The sequence below is a fragment of the Tachysurus vachellii genome, chromosome 1 (assembly GCF_030014155.1).
Source record: "Tachysurus vachellii isolate PV-2020 chromosome 1, HZAU_Pvac_v1, whole genome shotgun sequence".
Classification (NCBI taxonomy): domain Eukaryota; kingdom Metazoa; phylum Chordata; class Actinopteri; order Siluriformes; family Bagridae; genus Tachysurus; species Tachysurus vachellii.
The window spans coordinates 34998370-35014466 of record NC_083460.1 but is presented as its reverse complement, the minus strand read 5'-3'; the positions used below and the strand labels follow the sequence as shown (position 1 = coordinate 35014466).

Sequence of the window (16097 nt, the reverse complement as noted above, 5' to 3'; positions counted from 1 at the left end):
GAGGATGTTCAACAAGTACGAGATGGTGTGATGATCAATTGTCCGCATCCATTCACTATCCAATTTAATAGGATCACTCGTACACCTGTGATTTGTGCAGTTATCCAATCAGCCAATCATGTGGCAACAGCACAAGGTATATAATAAATATACCAAAATATGGAAAAAGTGTGACCCCCAAGTGTGATTTTACCCGTGGCATGGTAGTTGGAGTCAAAGCATTTAAGAAAATGTTGATCTCCTGGGAATTTCACACACAACAGGAAAAAACATTGAATAAGCAGCAGCTGCCTGTGGGTTAAAATGCCTAGATTATAAGAGACGTCAGAGGAAAATGGCCAGATTTTTTCGAGCTGTATGTTATACAGTCTCATGTAGCAAGGCCTAAAGATTGACAGCAGAAGGTCTGAACTCCATATCAGCTTTTATAGGCCAAAGACCACCGAAGAGGGTGTCTGACTAACACGTAAAGCATCCAATCACAGTTCATTTTGTTTAGCATCATATTTAGGGTGAAAACGTATAGTCGTTGTCACCCAGAACGGCATGCAACCATAGATCTTTTATTTAAGAAAGTCACACAATTGAATAAGAATACACTGAATTTCACATCATTTGTATAATCCAAAGTTTAACTGATCCTCATAAGTGCTCACTCAGTTATACACACAATATCTTCATTGAGTAATGAATTCATTGAATACTCATTCCATGAGTAAAATTTTACCTCAATACCAAGTTTAATCCAATAAAGAAATTATATATCAAAGTTTTTTTTACTTTCATCAATCAAATAAAAAACGGAAAAAGGTTTCTGGAATAAATGCAGATGTGGCACTTAAAAAAAAACTGATTGTTTATTTTTATAACAAAATACATAAAGAACCTTTTTATTATTTTAACACATTAATGAGGTATTTTCCGTTGAAAGGTATTTCTCATGTGCCATTTTTAAATATCAAAATATCAGACCAAGTCATTTGTGTTTCTTACTGATGGATCATGATTCACACATTTGTCAATAATTCTGACACATGCAGTGATAATTTAGGCAGACGGATGAAGCCCCTCTAAGCGGCAAAACAGCTTCACGATATGTTCAGCAAAATCAAGCTTCAGAAAGCAGTCTGTTGGTTTTGAGCTACCTTATAGAACACTGAAAGCTGATTTCCATTTACTTTATTCCAGTACTGACATATCTGCAAAATTCCTGTTCACAGCAATGAGGAATTATTTTGGCAATCCATTTAAACTGTTTTGAAGGAGATAAAATGAGCAAAATTCAGATCTTGTGAAAGAGGGATGTGTTCATTTGTCAGCCCTGATCATGTTTACATCACCTGATAAATTACTGCTGCTACAGAATGAAAGAGATGGCAAAGACGGCTTATATTACAAAGGCTATTAAATAAGATTCATGTGAAGTCTGATTTTATCTTTACAGATTTTATCTTTATGTCACAACATTGACTTTATTTAAAGGAAAATCAATGTCATGTGAATACAACGAGATCATAAGTTATGACAAGGTTTTATATTTTAAATACATAAAAAATTCTTGAAGCAAAATATACATTACAAAGACAGTCATAAAAAAGTACAGCTTAAGTGATGTGTGCACGCATGTGCGTGTTAACTGCAGAGAGCATGTAACTCTGTCCTGATTTTGCTGAAGGAAGGACGCATTCTTGGGTCATGCAGCCAGCAGCGTCGCATCAGACCAAAGATCTCATCTGGACAGCCACTGGGAGCTGGCATACGATACCCTGTGATTAACAGACCAAATTTACATTTCTGGTTTCCAAATACAAAATATTTGTAGTCTAAACAACATATAAAATGATCACTTCTGAATTTTTGTCTTAAATGTTTTATTAAATGTCTCCTTAAATGTGTTTTTCCAATCTTTAACATGTCCAGTTTCAGTGAGCCGGTTCCCAGTGTAGCCTCAGAAACCTGTTTTGGATGGTAAGCATGAACCCCAGTGTAGCACATCCACCTAAAGGGTGTTATATGTGTTGTGCATATATGGGCGTGCCTATTAAAATTGCCGGTGAGTGTAAATGTTAATATCCCCAGTATCAGTATGTGGTCAGCAAGTGTATGTTGCTTCAATTTATAATACCGTACCAGGAAACATGTTACACTAACAATGAAATGAATGTAATGACAAGGAAGTGTTCATGAACCAGTTTTTAAAGTTCAACAGTTCAACATGCTCGAGGCAAATAAGTTCCACTTAACCTTGGCTTTATTAACACATAAAGCACCATCTGCTGGCAGTTGCTTTGTACACAGTATTTCATTTCTATAGCTGAATATTTTCATTCAAAGTATTTGGCAGACACCCTTTTTCATAGCGACATACAAAAGTGCTTAGATTTTTTTGATGCGATTTTTGCATTGCCGAGATAAGTGTGATAACAAGCCTAATAATTACTACATATTTATTGTAAGGTGTTAAAGAGTTTATGATTGTTCTGTTCCAATGCTACAGAAACCTATCCATGACCTCTGTGAGCACTCTGAATACACACACTGAATAAAAACTTTGCCCTGTTAGGGTGCTTTTATACTTATAATAAAGATTAAATAAAGATTGTTTTAATTTTTTTGGTGAAGACGTTGTACTGTAACTTTGGAGGCAGAAAATCAAAAGAAGTGCAGAGGGTTGAGTAACATGAGTCAGTTGAATGAATCCAAACATGAAATGCCGTTAGAGTTCTTATTTGTATATTGCTTTTAGCTAATTCTGTTATGAAACATCTTTTATTAAACATTTATTATGGTTATTAAAAATATATCATATAGTATATACATCATAAACAGTATTTCTACATCTGGGGAAAAGGAAACTGTGAACATAGCTTGGCTTAGGAAAAGACTAAATTGATTTACTGTGTTTGCTGTGTGTGAAGTTGTAGGGTTTCAAAAATGACTGGTTCAGTGCTGGTTGAAATAACAACTGAATTTTGAATCAATGTTCTAAATGAATTTTCATTTTACTATGGGGCAAAAGAGAACAATAAACTATAAATACGTTTTATATTGATGTGAGTTTACACTTATGCAATCGTAGATTAGTCTGAATAGTCATTGTCTACTTTGTTTTTCAGTACCCTTTTTAATATGATCAGCTACTGTAATTGTTGTAGACTAGGATATATAATTCAGTTACTGTTTGTTCCACCACACACATGGAAATATCCTGGTGTAAACTTATGCAATATAAAAATATAAACTGCTTTATAAGTAGTAATGTTGGTGCTGGTCAATCTGTTGAATGAATGCTGATAGATGAACACAATTGATTGGAGTTCATGATGTGTTTTCAGTCTTAACATTAACAGTATATAACACGTAATGAGGGTTGTCACCTAAAATGGGTTTAACACCCCTGATGTAGAGACAGTTAGGTACTTGGCTCAGAAAGACAGATGACTTTAAACCTGCAGGACATTTATTAAATGTATCTCAGAACATGTTAGAAAGATTTGTTTTCAATTTTCATAAGTACAGTTCCTATTCAGATAGATTTCTGATTTAGACAATGCCTGAAAGTTTGAGGTGACATTGTGCTTTAGACTCACCTTTTTCTACTTCGTCCCTGGTCTGCTGATTGCTCATGCTGGTGTATGGAGTTACACCTCTAGAGAATGTCTCCCAAAGCAGCACTCCAAAACTCCACACGTCACTCTCATGGGTGTAGCGTCCTATAACACAGCCAGAGGGCAGCAACGAGTCACTCACAACTGTCTCACTAAATCTGTAAATCTCCATATGTGAACAAGCACGGTGAGCGATATTACAGATCAGCTCTGTGTGGAAACCAGACACTCAACAGATTTCTCTGTTGAGGCATTAACACACCCCAAAGATCCAACCATATGCTGGAGATTATTCAGTCTGTCTATAATCTCTTGCACAATGTGACATACATGGCACAATGCCATGCTACAAAAAAGAATTTAGGACAATATACACTGTCAGAGAGTTTGGAATGATGACTAGTGGTGCTTCTTTCCTGTTTTACAAAAAAGTGTTTAACGTGTGGAAAAGACCCATCTGTGTTTGTCTGTACCGTAGTTGAGAGCCTCTGGTGCAGTCCATTTTACTGGGATCTGTTTCATGCCTCCAGTTGCTGAATACACGCCTTCCTGTTCAACGCGTGACATGCCAAAATCACTGATCTTCACCACACTCTTCTCTCCTACCAGACAGTTCCTTGCTGCCAGGTCCCTGCAGGAGGGAGAGAGAGAAAGAGTGTGATTGATAGACCATAAAAGAAAGTGAAAGGCAGAGCAAGACAAAAACAAGCAGTTACAAACAAAGATGGGCACATAAAATAAAAACAGGGCATCGAATGAAAAGAGAAATATGTAGAATTAGAAGCAGTTATAGAGATATAGCAGTGCAAAAAGTAAAATCCCATCCTCTCCAGCAAAAGCTTTTTAAACCTGTGGCTATTTTTTTGTTTGCACTTGCTTTCAATGTATTTTCTAACTCTTTTAATTGTTTTTATTTATTACAAATAAATGAGTCATTTAAACCATCCTGATCAGGATAAAGCAGTTTATGAAGATAATTGAACGGACATGATATACCAGACAAGCATATGATAACCTCTAATATTAATGAACATTGCTTTTTTGTGTCCTGTGAGCTTCATATCTGATTACTTATTTTTGTGACTTGCAGGATCCCAGTGCTGATACACAGCTTTAAGTCAAATCTTCTGTTATACAGCAATATAGGTAACATTATTCTACTTCACCCTCATTCCCTACAGGACTTTATAACAGATCTTGAAAATAAAAAGCTGATTATACCTTGGTTGTCTAGGTGATCATATCCTCTATGGACAGACTATCAGCGGTTTTAAATCATGTAAATGAGTTTCCGTTGCTCACTGCTTTCATACATCACTGACCCAGAGACAGCAGCAGGGGTGAGAATTGGTTGTAAGCCAAAACAAACCTACTGAGAGATGTATCTGTAGTAATACCCTGATAAAATCACTTCTAACTCCATTTCAATGTTTACCATTTTACAAAATGAAATTTGCTATGGATATCATATATTTCTGTGTATAACAGATGATGTAAGTGTAAATGAATATAAACATCCTATAATCTGAGTAAGTCTAACTTAGAAAGCACTAAGATATAGACTAATATAAACTCATGTTGGGACATAAATGAGTAAAATAAGACACATCAGTCCTGACCAAGCTTTTTTTTAAGCTTTTAAATCTAAATAGTATTTATGTAAAATGACAATAATAGTCTAAATATAGCTGGGAACAGGGCTTAAGGTGCCAAGGATATAAAGACTCTACACTTTAGTTAAAGAGAAAGTTCAGACGTGATTGGGACTAGAAGCCGCTGGAACTTTGTCACTTGTTCACACAGAGATATACTAAACTTAATGCCATTCCTGAGCATATGCCTTAGTTCTTCCCAGCAGTAACCATCATAACCACCCAAAACTTCAAATAAACATGATACATCTATGTTAACATAGTTTAATATATGTGCATCGTATAGTGTCACTATGGAAAAGCTTTGCTTCCAGTTTTGGGGTCTTATGATAACGAAGACATGAAAAAACTAGTGGAAAAACCAACGTAATGGGTAAACATCACTCAGCATGATCCAGAGAAATCTAAACTATTATTATCTGTGAGTTATTATTACTTGTGTATGCCCACCTTTACCCTGTTCATGGCACAACCTCAAATTTTTTGGTGTATTCTTGACTAAGAATGTCCTGTATCATTGTGCCACATTTCATAAAAAAGTGTACAAGGAGTCTAGCTAATGTACAGCTAATGTTTCCTTATTTAACATTTATATTAAATCCCATATTAAATGTTTCCCTCTTTTTCTCTCTCACAACAGTCTTCTTCATAAATAACCACTCTCACCGATGGATACACTTCTTGCTCTCCAGGTACTGCATGCCAGATGCCACATTCTCCGCCATCCTAATCAGCATCTTTGACTTCAGGCTGTGTCCCTCCGAACGGAGGAAGGACAGGAAATCTCCCCCTGACAGTACAAAATTAAACACACTATGAAGTCAGTGGCACTTTAACTCCATGAACACAGCGATATTTAAGACACTTCATTACCTTGCACCAGCTCCATGATTATATAGATGGGCTGTTTCTGCGTGCAGACACCGATGAGCTTCACTATGTTCGGATGGTCATACTGTTTTAGAATCCTTTAGAAACACAGTGGGTGTTTTAGTCACAGCTTGAGTGTGTGTGAGTGACTGAGTATAAGAGAGACATTAACTGAATAAGTGTTTATACCGAGCTTCCATGAGAAATTTATTTTTGAGTTCCATGGCAAGGTTTTCACGACAGGCTTTCACCGCCACTGCTGTATTTTCTGAGCGCAGACGGCCACTGAAAACCTCACCGAAGTTCCCCTTTAAGCATGCACACATGCACACGCACACACACACAATCAGAATTAATGCAACTAGCCAAATCATTTTCAGTGCAAGAACCACAGGTTAGGAAAAGTTAAATGACAGACAGACAGACAGACAGACAGACAGATAGATAGATACTACATCAGTTTTTTTTTATAATTGTACGGCTATCCTTCCACTCCATTCTTTTAGCTTTCCCCCAATTACCTGGCTGTTACTATAAAATCTTTGATACTCTATATGGCCAAAGATTTTTGGACACCTCACCATGCTTTGTGAACTCATTACAGATTTAATCCCCTGGTCTGGGGGTGCAGTCAGTGTTCCAGATATTCCCAAAAGTGGAGTTGATATCATGGTTGTACACACAAGCATTGTCATGCCAGAACATGTTTGAGCCCCTTAGTTTTAGTGAAAGGAAATTGTAATGTTACAAGCTTGAAGGCCCACATATGGGTGTGATGTTCAGGTGACTACAGTCGTAAAGTATACATGCAAAATAAACCCCATAAACAAAATCTTTAAAAAGCACTAAAGTTTGTGTCCTTATAACTAGTTATGGCCATGATTTGAATATGTGCACCACAAATTTATGCACTTCTAAGTAGATGATTATATCCGTTCATAAAGTTCTTGCTTATAGTTTTGAGGCTTGTGCATGAATATGCAGCTCCCTGTGTTAAATAAGTGCATGCATGCTGACCCCTTCCATGGCAAGGATTATTAAAACAATAAATAAATTAACATCCATATGCCTCTGTCCATGTCTCACTGTTACAGTGACACCAGAGTAAGAAGGTTTATGTCATTAGCATTAATCTAATGACTATAACTGCTGGTGGTAAAATTGCCTTGGCTCAGTGCTGGGATACTTAACATGCTAACAGATGGCTCTTAAAAGACATTGTATGGGTAGCTCACTTACTCAAGACATCCAATAGCATCATTAAATGACATTGCTGATAAAGAGCTGTTATTGATCTGTGTACTTACCCGCCCAATGCTTTGGCCAAGGATAACGTCATCATGCTCTAAGTACCACTTGTCCTTGAAGACATGAGAGACCAACCAAATTAGAGGGTATGATATAGTAAGACACAAATTGTACTGGTGTTTTCATTCTCAGCCAGTAATACAGTGCAGAGCAATATGACAGAGTGTATTTTAGTGTAGTGCACATGTTGTTGGTTGTGTGTGCATGGGGAAAAAAATATGGTCATTGATTTTTTATTTTGCTTGTAGGCATGAACTGGCTAAAATCTGTTTGGCAGCCTGACATCCTTCCTGCACTAAAATCTTTTAGATTTTTAAGATTCTCTACTCTTTTGCATGCATCTCAAATAACCTCAAGTGCGTTTAAAGCATTTTAAAATATGGTTGCCCCCAGACCGAGAAAATGGAGCATGACGTATTGATAGATGAAGTGATTAGGATCGTGCTAATTTCAATATGGCATGTTGCTATCGAATAACTTGATGAGATCATGGCATTGACAGTGTGATAAAATCATATTTAGCTAGCAAAGTTTAACATCTTTAGGCAGACTGACTGCAGTTACTGCTCCATTTGTTAATCTGGTTCCTTACTGAACAGGATCATGCAGAAAGATAATCTGCATAAGAATAAAACATAAATAAGGTTCTTTTATGGATAGAGACTTAAAAAGATAAAAAAAAAAAATATAGGCCAAAAGCTGAACATGAGAACATGAGACAGACAGACAGACAGACAGACAGACAGACAGACAGACAGACAGACAGACAGATAGATAGATAGATAGATAGATAGATAGATAGATAGATAGATAGATAGATAGATAGATAGATAGATAGATAGATAGATAGATAGATAGATAGATTATTGTGCTACCTTTGGGATGGGTCTTTTCAACACAATATCTGTTCTCCTAGTGACATTTTTGTTGGAGTTCAGAAGGTAGTCCATGAGCAGTGGTATAGAGTGAAAGCCCTCACCATCCAGACGATACATACCCTATGTACATACAAACACATATAGACAATGGATATAGAGAAAAGTAAAAACAACCGTACAAGCAAAAACAACCGTAGGCTTACAATTCAAAACTGAAGATAACTTGATATTAGTGATATTAGTGAGTTATCCACAGCAAACTTGGCATCCTTCTGAATAACCTGTATTAAGGTTGGTTCAATTAATTCAACTTAGGATAATCAATATCTTAGTAGTTGTAGAATATACAGTAATATACTTACTATTTACCATCAAACCACCTCAAAGTTAGTAAACACTTCCAGAAATAAATATGATCCTGATTTAAGATTTAAACCTTGCTGACAAGGAAAAGCCTTTCTTTATTTCTTCCTTATGTTTTGTGATTTGAAACACACTACACACTTCTGTACACATTGTGGAATGGAGACCATTGCCATTTTTTTAACCCATCAAGCTACACTTACACCGCCCATAATTATGTTTTTTTGAGATCTTCGAAAATCAATTAAAAATAAAAACCTGAAATCTCTTATTCACAAAAGTATTCAGACCCTTGTGGCACTCCAGATGTGTGGTCAGATGCAACCTGTTTTTTTTTTTCAGTTCTACTGTCATCTACCTGTTGCAATTTGAATCGATTGGCATAACTGAAATAGACACACACCAGGGTTTATAAAAGCCTACAATTTTTAGAAACACACACACACACACTTTTGAATACTTTTAAATGTCCTGAAATGTTTTTGTTCTCCCTTTCATATATTTCAAGCACAGTTAGAGTTCTTTCATGCCTAGTTCCCTTTAAAGTAAACAAATAGAGAAATCTGAATATAAACACCACATTCAGACTGTCAGAATGAGGTTTCAAAGCATCACAAACATTTCGAAAACTGGTATCTCATTTCAAATATTATTTAGTAAGACTGTGGCACATAGCTTTCATAGTACAACACTATCATCTATTCTAGAATTTTTGACAATGTTCCTATATGATTTGTGAATGTGATGATTTACACATGCACTACATAGGATGCACAACTAACACAGGATACAACACATACTTAGAAATATACCTCTGTGTTCTGAATGAGAAAGTGGCGACACTGTCCTCCCCAGTGCACAGACAGCACATACTCCTGTTTGCCCTGGCTCTGCCTGACCAGAAAGTCCCCATCCTTCTTTAGCAGCTCCTGGACTTCGACACGTGGGATGGCACCATGGTACCAACACTGCTGACTCAGAGGCTTCTCTACTTCAGGCACAGGAGACAGAGCGGGTGGCACCTGGGAGGCATCGTAAAACACACTACTCTATACAATGGGACATGAACACACTACATTAGCATGATTACAATTGGGCATTTGCTTGTTATGCTTTGAGGATAACAGATACACAAAAACTACATTTAGTTTAATGCCATTTCCTCATTATCCTTTTAACAATTCCTCAAATGCCACTGTAAAGTACATTTAACTGCTTGGTTTAAAAAGACACAAGGAAAACCTCCTTTTGTGTTGGGTACAAAATGCTGCAGATAGAGAGAGATTGACAAATTCAAGATAATTAGTATATTGTGGCTGTTTCAGTAGCTATCAAAATTTCAGTATTTGAAAACTGGAGTTTCTGGCAAGACTTTCTGGCAGACAAAACAATAAACTATTGGAAAGTCTGTTTTCTGTTTTTATGTCCTTTAGTTACATACTGGTTCATTAAAGGAGTCTGGTGAATGTCTTGTGTTGAGTACGTTCAGGACACAAATCAATTCATTTGTATTTTTAACTAACTACCATTTCACTATTATTTGTGTGAATAGCTTTTTTTTTTATTTTTTTTGATTTGCTTCTCTACTGCCTGTTTTATTTCACTTATTTTTTACCTGAATAAATGAATGTTCTACTATTATTCAGAGTAGTTTGTGTTCCAGTCTATCATTACAGACAGAGAAGCAAACCAAAGAAAAGGCTTACTCACAGTGTACTTGGGCTTGAACAGGCTGCTCAGGTGGTTGATGATGCTGTCCACACTGGGAACCTTGAAGTCTTTGTCACGCTCCTTAGTTTGAGAGAAAAAAAAAAAGAAAAAAAAGATATGAAATACTGCAGGAAATGTTTGTTGTACTCGAGATTATGAGAAAAGTAATGAGAAAACCTGAATGGTCAGCAATAGATAAGCTACATAATGCTGTAGTAGAGCCCACAATGTTTATCTCATTGTATAATCAATCATGCTCTACTTTTTTATTTGTATACACAGAGGAAACTACATACCACATCAGCCATACATAAGCTACATAATCTTGTAGAAGAGCCCACAATGTTTATCTCATTGTATAATCAATCATGCTCTACTTTTTTATTTGTATACACAGAGGAAACTACATACCACATCAGCCATACATAAGCTACATAATCTTGTAGAAGAGCCCACAATGTTTAAGTCATTGTATAATCAATCATGCTCTACTTTTTTATTTGTATACACAGAGGAAACTACATACCACATCAGCCATACATAAGCTACATAATCTTGTAGAAGAGCCCACAATGTTTAACTCATTGTATAATCGATCATGCTTATTTTTATACACAGAGGAAACTACATACCAACCCTTAACAGAAGAGAGCATTGTCTAAATATGCCAAACATACCCACAGCCTTTTTAGAGGCTTTACAGTAAAACTGCATCTGTCTCAGTAGCTTGGTGAAGATACACAGCTCTCTGCTAAACTAATAACGGAGGGAATAGAGCACAATAGTAGGCTGTAAAGGCTATGTAAGTCAAAGGCTTGAGGAAATACTGCAAACAGAAACAATATGCTAAGTAGCACATATTTCTGTAGAGGATTCAGCATTTCTGTGCTGCAGAAACAATAAATCCAGAGTTCAGTCTAGTGCCAAACCCTTGGGGCTAATAAAACTCTATGGAATATGTCCTTTTTAAAGCTGCTGATGTCGCTCAGCTGAAACACAGTGCAGCTATAAAGGTTATGTTTAATGTGTCAGGGTCGCATAAATGCACACTGAAAAATGGCATATATTTGTGTCTTTATCCAAGCAATGCAATAGTACACCCTGTTGCATCCTGTTATTATTCATACTGATCAGGTAATGACATTAAATCTTCGGTCCTGATAGAAAAGTCTGAAAATCTTTCAAGCAAGACCAGGTGTTATTTAGCTTAGTAAAGTGATATAGTTTAATCCCTAATCCAAGCTGTCGGCCAATGCATTAAAAGATTTTTGGTTTCAGTAGTTCTCAAATAGTGACTGGAAGGACTGAAGGAAAATCTACTGTCAGCTGCTTGTGCAAGACCCTTAACCCTTATCTTCATGGCTCTATGCACGGATTAGCTTGATTTTAAGGCAATTTGGATAAAAGCATCTGATGAATGCCTAAGGGGTAAAAAAAAAGAAGCAAAAGACTGCAGTGCAAACCTTGTGTGTAATCTTTCAGGCTGAACTGTTAACGCAGTTCACATTTTAACCACGTATGGTTTAAAGCAGGGTGGTCTAAATATTTTCTTATTGAGGTCCAGATAGGAGTAACTGACTGCAGACCATTAAGAATAATTGTTAAAAATGTAAAAGCCCTGACTTAGATAGCCACACACAATCACTGTTAGGAAAACCTGTAAACCTGCACATTTATGCAGTTATCCAATTATGTGTCAACAGCAGAATGCAGAAAAACATGCGTTAAACATCAGAATGGGATAAAAACTTGATCTCTGTGACTTGGTTGTTGGTGACAGATGAGCTGGTTTAAATCTTTCAGAAAATGATGATCTCCTGGGATTTTCACACACACAAGTCTCTAGAATTTACAGAAATAAAAACACCTTGTTATGAACACGGAAACGCCTTGTTGATAAGAGAAGCCTGAAGTCCAGGCAAGGATGAATTGATCTGACAGGAAGTCTATAGCAACTCAAATAAACATCCTTTACATCCATGGTGAGCAGAAAAACATCTTAGAACATAAAAAATAGAAAACTTTCAGGTGGGTGGGCTACTCAAGCCCTCAACCATCCTATCAGACAAGACTAGAAAAAGATCAGGCCATTATTTCATGTACGATTCGGGTGACACTGTGCCCTTGATGGCCTCAGGGTAGGTTGCTGTTTGTACATCTCCGGTATAAAAAAAAACAAAAAACAAAACACACACACGCATATATACATATATATATATATATATACACACGCATATATATATATATACACGCATAAGAACCACTGAAACTGGCCCCTACACACAGTGGATGGTCAAAGTATTTACATAATGCTGGCTACAAAAAAACAGCAAAAGAACAGTACAATCATTATGTCATGGATTTGTTTACTGTTACAAATCCCTATATGACTGTGTCTTTGTTGGAAAAGCAGACTTAGTCAAATATTTGAGGAATGGTATTTGAATAATGGGCCTTGTCATAATGCTTGAAAAATGTAAAAAAATAAAAAATGTGAATGTACACCCACTCTTCCAATCCTATTCTCTCATAAAAACTCTGATACCACATGGACTCAAAGGCTTCTCACAGTACCCTAGTGTTTCCGTGCTGTCTAAAAACAACTGACTTACAGAGGTGCTGGAGTTGAGAGAAATCCGATCATCATCCAGACCCAGTGTTGGTGCGTCATCGCTGCCAAGGCACTGCAGTTTGTCAGCCAGCAACCTGCGCTGGGCCTCGAGCCGGGCCCGTGCCACCATCGATGTTACCACCTGCTGCCTGCTGTCTTCCAGAGCATTGCGCTTGCTGAACTGGTACACCCTGGTTGACAGGATGGTAATACATTAGTGGTTACTGTTTTGCAATAGTGACCATAAGGTTGTGTGTTCAAAAACCACAACTGTGAGAGACCCACTGTTAAGCTTTTGCATTAAACAAGAGCCTTAACATTCAGCTGCAATGAGTGGACTCAGTTCCCAAGATAGACTCTGGATTCCAACCCTAACCAGATTAAAGTGGCTAATGAAGATGAATGAAGGGCATACAGTAGATGCTAATGAATGGTTATTAATGAGAATGCATTATTAAACAGAGGGGCACTTGCAGTAGTTCAGCCATAGAAAAGGCTTTTGGACTCCGGTGTTAGTTGTAAGATTGTATACCTTTTTTATTCATTCATTCATTCATTCATTCATTCATTTTCTACCGCTTATCCGAACCACATCGGGTCACGGGAAGCCTGTCATTGGGCATCAAGGCAGGATACACCCTGGACAGAGTGGCAACCCATCGCAGGGCACACACACACTCTCTCATTCACTATACCTTTTCCAATTAAATGTAAATTGTTTCAAATAAAATACATTATGTGGAATAACATAAAATCACGAATGATTGTTAAGGTATTGCCACAGAATGACTGTAGAGTAATTCTCTACAATTACTTTGTTACTGACTTGTTTATAACTGAAAATTACTGCTCTGAGATTGAAAAGTGAATAAATTTGCAGTGTTTTTTTGAAGACTTAGGACATATACAGTATAGCAGCTATGTGGCTTCAAAATGCAAGCTATACCTTTATATCACATATCTAGCTCTCTAATATGTACATATATGCCTGAACACAAACTGAGCTGTGACAGATGTTTAATATTAATCTTTAAGGCAGTAAGAGTTACAGAGCTGCTCCTTGGCCAGCCATTAATCACATACAACATTAAATAATTAATCTCCATACATCTAAAATTCATGAAAGCACTCTTCACTGTGGGGTAGAGAAATCTCAAACCTGTTTTTAGACACAATAATTTCCTCTATCTTACATTTCATGTATTATTTTCTTGTAAACGAGTAAATGCGGTAAAAGCTCACCTCTGGCCAGACTTGTCCAAACTCTCTTCGGCTTCCAGATCGATCTCCAGCTGGTTAACGGCAGCCTGTTGTGTTCCCAGAGTCGCTGCTATGCTGAGAAGTTCCTCCTCGATAGCAGTGAGCCTGATGTAGTAGAGAACTGCATTAGAGTCACTGTACAGATACATCTTTGCATTTTTTAAAATACCTATTTACATAGGCACTAGATTATTCAATATAGTTCCTTTAGGTCATCTAGCCACTGACAAATGATAAAGTAAAAAAAAACTAAGGCACTGACTGGAATGAACAGATAACGTTCATGAATATCATAGAATATTCATAACAGATAATAAAAAGTTAAGAAAAAGACAGACAATAAAACAGATAATAAAAAGACATGAAGATATGAAGCTTGCAAAAGAAACAAATACCACAGAACAAATCAAATCACAAATAAGGCTGCTAGACATATTATGAAATCAAGTAATATAAACCAAGATTTAGAAAGTGGAACTCGAACTAACCATGCTGACAACGCTGACAATTCTACCTCTGGGGTTTTCCCAGTGTTTGCAATAACATAATTGTAGGGTTCATGTATAAATATTAAAAAATACCCTTTCCATTTACCCAACCCTACATTTTAGATTACACCCATTTTTGACTCAGACAGAAATACAGATAGAATCACTTGTGTAATACACTAATCTGATGTGAACACTGATGTGCACTTGAGTGTTTAGTGCTTACTAAGTACACTAATGTACAATGCAGTGAAGGCTTATGAGCACTAACGTGTAAAACACAATGATCTTGTACCACTGTGTAGTGAACAAGACGTAAACTATTGTATGTGTAATAACTGGTGTACACTAAATGTATTATAGATACAAAGCATGCTTTGAATAGTGTACATTAAGTACACAAATGTGTGCACTAATGTGTATAATACAGGGTTTTTCATACTACTGTCTGTAGTGCACACTGTAGTGTTGGGGGATGCATAAATGCTGATGAATGCTAAAGTGTAGATCATTTCTTTATATGAATATGTGTAAGTGCACACTTATTCATACTAATATACGGTATGCACTTTATGCCAATGCACACTAGATGTGTTGTGTAGTCACCGGTGCTGTATTCCTTCCAGAGTGAGTTCATTCACTTCTAGCTCCTCAGGCTTCAAACGCTCAGTATCTTCCAAGAGACTGCTGTCAAACTCCACACATGCTGGAACTTCTGCTCTTGACCTGCACACACACACACACACACACACACACACACACACACACATTAATTGATGTGTTATCTAGTGGTTTTGGAAGAAATCTTCTAGTGTTCGTGATTTCTCTGCTTTCGCTGTTTCGCTATGATACGACAAGCTGTATTTTTTGTCCTATTAAACTGAAGAGATTTGGGTTAGAGTATGACGCTATGTCTGCTGCAGAATAAGGAATAATAAAAGCTAACTTGTTTCATGGGAATTTCGCAACATTAAATAGAATTATAATTTAATTAAAGAACTTTGTTAGCATTGGCAAATTGTTGTGGTATAAGAAGAATAAAACACTTCCGGAGGTGATGGTTACTGGAAAATAATCAACTTTACATAAGCAGCAAAATACCCTGACATTAATTATTAACAGCATGCCATGTTTATTTCCTTCCATAATAACCATTGCTGCTATGAAGCCAAAAGAATTATACAAAATTATAGGAGATAAATTAAATATTTATGGATCTTTTTAACTGATCTCAGGTCGTGATGCAACTCTAAATTGCTGTATAAAGGCTGCCACACTTAGAAGGCAAATCTATCAAGACTAAAGTTAGAAAACTCATAAACAGTGTTAATATGAACTGAAAATGAAAT

The 16097-nt window shown here is 36.6% G+C and overlaps 1 protein-coding gene across 4 annotated transcripts in view; it reads right to left on the bottom strand.

Annotated features, from left to right (window-relative positions):
- Positions 1-838: 838 nt before the first annotated feature.
- Positions 839-16097, bottom strand: part of fes (FES proto-oncogene, tyrosine kinase) — a 32412-nt gene continuing 17153 nt past the window's right edge. For 3 of the 4 annotated variants that reach the window (XM_060884524.1, XM_060884543.1, XM_060884551.1), the window contains 13 exons: positions 15355-15474; positions 14243-14365; positions 13002-13191; positions 10390-10470; positions 9492-9728; positions 8314-8436; positions 7438-7491; positions 6320-6438; positions 6134-6228; positions 5927-6050; positions 4082-4239; positions 3591-3713; positions 839-1766 (listed from right to left, as the gene is read on the bottom strand). In XM_060884524.1, coding sequence (XP_060740507.1) covers positions 1633-1766; positions 3591-3713; positions 4082-4239; positions 5927-6050; positions 6134-6228; positions 6320-6438; positions 7438-7491; positions 8314-8436; positions 9492-9728; positions 10390-10470; positions 13002-13191; positions 14243-14365; positions 15355-15474 — 1681 coding nt within the window. In that variant the 3' untranslated portion in view covers positions 839-1632. The remainder of the gene's footprint in view (positions 1767-3590; positions 3714-4081; positions 4240-5926; positions 6051-6133; positions 6229-6319; positions 6439-7437; positions 7492-8313; positions 8437-9491; positions 9729-10389; positions 10471-13001; positions 13192-14242; positions 14366-15354; positions 15475-16097) is intronic. The other variant, XM_060884533.1, reaches the window with a different exon arrangement.